The 7,439-nt window shown below is 47.4% G+C and overlaps 1 protein-coding gene across 3 annotated transcripts in view; it reads left to right on the forward strand.

The window, feature by feature from the left end:
* The window catches only part of hmcn1 (hemicentin 1), a 247,122-nt gene that overhangs the window by 92,745 nt on the left and 146,938 nt on the right, over positions 1-7,439 (forward strand). For all 3 annotated transcript variants that reach the window (XM_064936005.1, XM_064936007.1, XM_064936006.1), the window contains exon 11: positions 2,965-3,234. In XM_064936005.1, the coding sequence (XP_064792077.1) occupies positions 2,965-3,234 (270 nt within the window). The remainder of the gene's footprint in view (positions 1-2,964; positions 3,235-7,439) is intronic.

Raw genomic sequence — 7,439 nt, forward strand, 5'->3', positions numbered from 1 at the left:
GGGCCATGGTTATGCATGATATGTAAGGTAATGTAGCACATAGTTATGAAGACAATGTTGAATAAGGGTTATGGGCCATGGTTTTGCATGATATGTAAGGTAATTTAGCACAGAGTTATGGGCCATGGTTATGCATGATATGTAAGGTAATGTAGCACAGAGTTATGGGCCATGGGTATGCATGATATGTAAGATAATGTAGCACAGAGTTATGGGCCATGGTTATGCATGATATGTAAGGTAATGTAGCATAGCATTATTGGTCATGCATGATATGTAAGGTAATGTTGCACAGCATTATGGGTCATGGTTATGCATGATATGTCTCATAATGTTGCATAGCTTTATGGAACATAGTTTCAAACCATTTTATATTTACTATGTATTACATCAGAAGGCAACATTCACCATTATTATAACTAACTCTCTTACTCTGTCCCTCCATCTTTTTCTCTCTCTTTCTCTCTCTCTCTCTCTCTTACTCTGTCTCTCTCTCTCTCTCTCTCTCTCTCTCTCTCTCTCTTTTCTTTCTCTCTCTGTCTCTCTCTCTTTCTTTCTCTCTCTCTGTCTCTCTCTCTCTCTCTCCGTCTCTCTCTCTCTTACTCTGTCCCTCCATCTTTTTCTCTGTCTCTCTCTTTCTCTCTCTCTCTCTCTGTGTCAAGTAATTATCCTTTTTAATTTTAAATGTTTTATTTCACCTTTATTTAACCAGGTAGGCTAGTTGAGAACAAGTTCTCATTTGCAACTGCGACCTGGCCAAGATAAAGCATAGCAATGTGAACAGACAACAACACAGAGTTACACATGGAGTCAACAATAAACAATAAACAAGTCAATAATATAGTAGAAAAAAAAGAATCTATATACAATGTGTGCAAAAGGAATGAGGGGGTAGGCAATAAATAGGCCATAGGAGAAAATAGTTACAATTTAGCAGATTAACACTGGAGTGATAAATGATCAGATGAACATGTGCAGGTAGAGATACTGGTGTGCAGAAAAGTAAATAAAATAAAAACAGTATGGGGATAAGGTAGGTAAATTGGGTGGGCTATATACCGATGGACTATGTACAGCTGCAGCGATCGGTTATCTGCTCAGATAGCAGATGTTTAAAGTTGGTGAGGGAGATAAGTCTCCAACTTCAGAGATTTTTGCAATTCGTTCCAGTCACAGGCAGCAGAGAACTGGGAGGAAAGGTGGCCAAATGAGGTGTTGGCTTTAGGGATGATCAGTGAGATACACCTGCTGGAGCGTGTGCTCAGATAAGGCAGAGCTTTACCTAGCATAGACTTGTAGATGACCTGGAGCCAGTGGGTCTGGCGACGAACATGTAGCGAGGACCAGCCGACTAGAGCATACAGGTCGCAGTGGTGGGTGGTATAAGGTGCTTTAGTAACATAATGGATGGCACTGTGATAAACTGCATCCAGTTTGCTGAGTAGAGTATTGGAAGCTATTTTGTAGATGACATCGCCGAAGTCGAGGATCGGTAGGATAGTCAGTTTTACTAGGGTTTTGCGGCGTGAGTGAAGGAGGCTTTATTGCGAAATAGAAAGCCGACTCTAGATTTGATTTAGGATTGGAGATGTTTGATATGAGTCTGGAAGGAGAGTTTGCAGTCTAGCCAGACACCTAGGTACTTATAGATGTCCACATATTCTAGGTCGGAACCATCCAGGGTGGTGATGCTACTCGGGCGTGCGGGTGCAGGCAGCGAACGGTTGAAAAGCATGCATTTGGTTTTACTAGCATTTAAGAGCAGTTGGAGGCCCCGGAAGGAGTGTTGTATGGCATTGAAGCTCGTTTGGAGGTTAGATAGTGTCCAAGGAAGGGTCAGAAGTATACAGAATGGTGTCGTCTGCGTAGAGGTGGATCAGGGAATCGCCCGCAGCAAGAGCAACATCATTGATATATATAGAGAAAAGAGTCGGCCCGAGAATTGAACCCTGTGGTACACCCATAGAGACTGCCAGAGGACCGGACAACATGCCCTTTGATTTCTCATGATTTGGTTGGCCAATTCGTTGATATATATGTTGAACAGGGTGGCGCTCGAGCTCCCCTCCCTCCCTCCCTCCCTCCCTGCCACTGCTCTGGCTTGGTTTTGTCCCAGAGCCAGTGATGTTATAAACAGGGTGACCATTTCACCCGTATTTCATTTCACCCGTGGAACACAGGTCTGAGCTCCTTCCCCTCTTTCCTCCTCCCCTCCTCCCCTCCCATTCCCCCTGTTTTTCCATGCATATTTTTGGTAAACCTCTTAGAGATGATTGACGACAGGCCCTATGAAGCTGAGCAGTACAGGGGTAAAGGTTGTGTGCGGCTCAATGTTTTTGGAGAATCTCTCTCTTTCTATCTGTCTCCCTCCCTTATATTTGTCTCTCTTTCTGTCTATCTCCCCTCTCTCTGTCTCTCTTTCTGTCTATCTCCCTCCCTTCTCTCTTTCTGTCTATCTCCCTCCCTCCCTTCTCTGTCTCTCTTTCTGTCTATCTCCCTCCCTTCTCTCTCTCTGTCTATCTCCCTCCCTCCCTTCTCTGTCTCTCTTTCTGTCTATCTCCCTCCCTTCTCTCTTTCTGTCTATCTCCCTCCCTCCCTTCTCTGTCTCTCTTTCTGTCTATCTCCCTCCCTTCTCTCTCTCTGTCTATCTCCCTCCCTCCCTTCTCTGTCTCTCTTTCTGTCTATCTCCCTCCCTTCTCTCTCTCTGTCTATCTCCCTCCCTCCCTTCTCTGTCTCTCTTTCTGTCTATCTCCCTCCCTTCTCTCTCTCTGTCTATCTCCCTCCCTCCCTTCTCTCTCTGTCTCTCTTTCTGTCTATCTCCCCACTCTCTGTCTCTCGCTCCCTGTCTACCCCCATCTGTCTCTCTGTCTCTCTCTCTCTCTCTCTCTCTCTCTCTCTCTCTCTCTCTCTCTCTCTCTCTCTCTCTCTCTCTCCCCCTCTCTCTCTCTCTCTCTCTCTCTACAGAGCCCCCTCCAGCAATCACAGTGGGCGGTAATGTGACAGCGACTCCAGGTTCCAGTGCTATTCTGACCTGCCATGTGGCCAGTATGGTACAGTTCAACCTGACCTGGCACAGAGGGGGTGTGGACGCTCGGCTAGACCCCCGCCGGCGCCCCCTGGCCAACCTCTCACTGGACATAAACTCCATTGGCCACGACGACGCCGGCTGGTACGAGTGTGTTGCCACCAACGAGGGAGGAGTTTCAATCGAACGCATCTATCTCATCGTGCAAGGTGTGTGCGTATTTCTGGTGTGTGCGTATTTCTCTGTGTGTGTAAGCCTGCAAATGTTTTTGTCCGTGTGTTTGTGTATGCATGTGTACATTTATGTGTGTATGTGTGTCTCTCTCCTCTCCACACTGTGTTAGCTGGACTGGAGTATGTCTGCGGGTTCAGATTTACACCCCTTGGGAATGGGGCTCTGGGCAACACAACCTCGCTGCTCTCAAACACAGACCCCTCTCCCTGCTCTCAAACACAGACCCCTCTCCCTGCTCTCAAACTCAGACCCCTCTCCCTGCTCCCAAACACAGACCCCTCTCCCTGCTCCCAAACTCAGACCCCTCTCCCTGCTCCCAAACACAGACCCCTCTCCCTGCTCTCAAACACAGACCCCTCTCCCTGCTCCCAAACACAGACGCCTCTCCCTGCTCCCAAACACATTCCCCACTCCCCACTCCCCAACACAGCCCCCTCTCCCCAACACAGTCCCCTTTACCAACCACAGTCCCATTTACCTAACACAGTCCCATTTACCCAACACAGTCCCCATTCCCCAACACAGTTCACTCTCCCCACTCCCCAACACAGTCCCCTCTCCCTGCTCCAAACACAGTCCCCTCTCCCCACTCCCCAACACAGTCCCCTCTCCCCACTCACCAACACAGTCCCCACTCACCAACACAGTCACCTCTCCCCACTCCCACCACAGTCCCCTCCCCCCACTCCCCAACACAGTCCCCGCTCCCCAACACAGTCCCCACTCCCCAACACAGTCCCCTCTCCCCAACACAGTCCCTTATCCCTGCTCCCAAACACAGACCCCTCTCCCCACGCCCTAACACAGTCCCCTGTGTTCTAGAACAGGCAGGACGTTTCAGAAGTGTTCCACTGTGTTCTAGAACAGGCAGAATGTTTCAGAAGTGTTCCACTGTGTTCGAGGACAGGTAGAATGTGTCGGAAATGTTCCACTGTGTTCTAGGACAGCCAGAATTGGTCAGACTTGTTCCATAATGTTCTAGAAGAGGCAGAATGTTTTGGAAGTGTTCCACTGTGTTCTAGGACAGGCAGAATGTGTCAGAAGTGTTACACTGTGTTCTAGGACAACCAGAATGTGTCAGAAGTGTTCACTGTGTTCTAGAACAAGCAGAATGTGTCAGAAGTGTTCCACTGTGTTCCTGGACAGGCTGAATGTGTCAGAAGTGTTCCACTGTGTTCCTGGACAGGCAGAATGTGTCAGAAGTGTTCCACTGTGTTCCTGGACAGGCTGAATGTGTCAGAAGTGCTTCACTGTGTTCCTGGACAGGCTGAATGTGTCAGAAGTGTTCCACTGTGTTCCTGGACAGGCTGAATGTGTCAGAAGTGTTCCACTGTGTTCCTGGACAGGCTGAATGTGTCAGAAGTGTTCCACTGTGTTCCTGGACAGGCTGAATGTGTCAGAAGTGTTCCACTGTGTTCCTGGACAGGCTGAATGTGTCAGAAGTGTTCCACTGTGTTCCTGGGCAGGCTGAATGTGTCAGAAGTGCTTCACTGTGTTCTAGAACAGGCATATTGTGTCAGAAGTGTTCCACTGTATTCTATAACAAGCAGAATGTGTCAGAAGTGTTCACTGTGTTCTAGAACAAGCAGAATGTGTCAGAAGTGTTCCACTGTGTTCCTGGACAGGCTGAATGTGTCAGAAGTGTTCCACTGTGTTCCTGGACAGGCAGAATGTGTCAGAAGTGTTCCACTGTGTTCCTGGACAGGCTGAATGTGTCAGAAGTGCTTCACTGTGTTCCTGGACAGGCTGAATGTGTCAGAAGTGTTCCACTGTGTTCCTGGACAGGCTGAATGTGTCAGAAGTGTTCCACTGTGTTCCTGGACAGGCTGAATGTGTCAGAAGTGTTCCACTGTGTTCCTGGGCAGGCTGAATGTGTCAGAAGTGCTTCACTGTGTTCTAGAACAGGCATATTGTGTCAGAAGTGTTCCACTGTATTCTATAACAAGCAGAATGTGTCAGAAGTGTTCCACTGTGTTCTATAACAAGCAGAATGTTTCAGAAGTGTTCCACTGTGTTCTAGAACAAGCAGAATGTGTCAGAAGTGTTCCACTGTGTTCTCAGACAGGCAAAATGTGTCAGAAGGGTTCCACTATGTTCTAGGACAGGCAGAATGTGTCAGAGGTGATCCACTGTGTTTTAGAAGAGGCAGAATGTTTCAGAAGGGTTCCACTGCGTTCTAGAACAGAAATAAAGTGTCAGGAATGTTCCACTGTGTTCGAGGACAGGTACAATGTGTCGGAAATGTTCCACTGTGTTCTAGGACAGCCAGAATTGGTCAGACTTGTTCCATAATGTTCTAGAAGAGGCAGAATGTTTCGGAAGTGTTCCACTGTGTTCTAGGACAGGCAGAATGTGTCAGAAGTGTTACACTGTGTTCTAGGACAACCAGAATGTGTCAGAAGTGTTCACTGTGTTCTAGAACAAGCAGAATGTGTCAGAAGTGTTCCACTGTGTTCCTGGACAGGCTGAATGTGTCAGAAGTGTTCCACTGTGTTCCTGGGCAGGCTGAATGTGTCAGAAGTGCTTCACTGTGTTCTAGAACAGGCATATTGTGTCAGAAGTGTTCCACTGTATTCTATAACAAGCAGAATGTGTCAGAAGTGTTCCACTGTGTTCTATAACAAGCAGAATGTGTCAGAAGTGTTCCACTGTGTTCTAGAACAGGCAGAATGTGTCAGAAGTGCTTCACTGTGTTCCTGGACAGGCAGCATGTTTCAGAAGTGCTTCACTGTGTTCTAGAACAGGCATAATGTGTCAGAAGTGTTCACTGTGTTCTAGAACAGGCATAATGTGTCAGAAGTGTTCACTGTGTTCTAGGACAACCAGAATGTGTCAGAAGTGTTCACTGTGTTCTAGAACAGGCAGAATGTGTCAGACGTGTTCACTGTGTTCCTGGACAGGCAGAATGTGTCAGAAGTGTTCCACTGTGTTCTAGAACAGGCAGAATGTGTCAGACGTGTTCACTGTGTTCCTGGACAGGCAGAATGTGTCAGAAGTGCTTCACTGTGTTCTAGAACAGGCATATTGTGTCAGAAGTGTTCCACTGTGTTCCTGGACAGGCTGAATGTGTCAGAAGTGTTCACTGTGTTCCTGGACAGGCAGAATGTGTCAGAAGTGTTCCACTGTGTTCTAGAACAGGCATAATGTGTCAGAAGTGTTCACTGTGTTCCTGGACAGGCAGAATGTGTCAGAAGTGTTCCACTGTGTTCCTGGACAGGCAGAATGTGTCAGAAGTGTTCCACTGTGTTCTAGAACAGGCATAATGTGTCAGAAGTGTTCACTGTGTTCCTGGACAGGCAGCATGTTTCAGAAGTGCTTCACTGTGTTCCTGGACAGGCAGAATGTGTCAGAAGTGTTCACTGTGTTCTAGAACAGGCATAATGTGTCAGAAGTGTTCACTGTGTTCTAGGATAACCAGAATGTGTCAGAAGTGTTCACTGTGTTCTAGAACAGGCATAATGTGTCAGAAGTGTTCACTGTGTTCCTGGACAGGCAGAATGTGTCAGAAGTGTTCACTGTGTTCTAGAACAGGCATAATGTGTCAGAAGTGTTCCACTGTGTTCCTGGACAGGCAGAATGTGTCAGAAGTGTTCACTGTGTTCCTGGACAGGCAGAATGTGTCAGAAGTGTTCACTGTGTTCCTGGACAGGCAGAATGTGTCAGAAGTGTTCACTGTGTTCTAGGACAGGCAGAATGTGTCAGAAGAGTTCCACTTTGTTTTAGGACAACCAGAATGTGTCAGAAGAGTTCCACTGTGTTCCTGGACAACCAGAATGTGTCAGAAGAGTTCCACTGTGTTCCTGGACAACCAGAATGTGTCAGAAGAGTTCCACTGTGTTCCTGGACAGGCAGAATGTGTCAGAAGTGTTCCACTGTGTTCCTGGACAGGCAGAATGTGTCAGAAGTGTTCACTGTGTTCCTGGACAGGCAGAATGTGTCAGACGTGTTCCACTGTGTTCCTGGACAGGCAGAATGTGTCAGAAGTGTTCACTGTGTTCCTGGACAGGCAGAATGTGTCAGAAGTGTTCCACTGTGTTCCTGGACAGGCAGAATGTGTCAGAAGTGTTCACTGTGTTCCTGGACAGGCAGCATGTTTCAGAAGTGTTCCACTGTGTTCATGGACAGGCAGAATGTGTCAGAAGTGTTCCACTTTGTTTTAGGACAACCAGAATGTGTCAGA

Source organism: Oncorhynchus masou, chromosome 24 (genome assembly GCF_036934945.1).
Source record: "Oncorhynchus masou masou isolate Uvic2021 chromosome 24, UVic_Omas_1.1, whole genome shotgun sequence".
Classification (NCBI taxonomy): domain Eukaryota; kingdom Metazoa; phylum Chordata; class Actinopteri; order Salmoniformes; family Salmonidae; genus Oncorhynchus; species Oncorhynchus masou.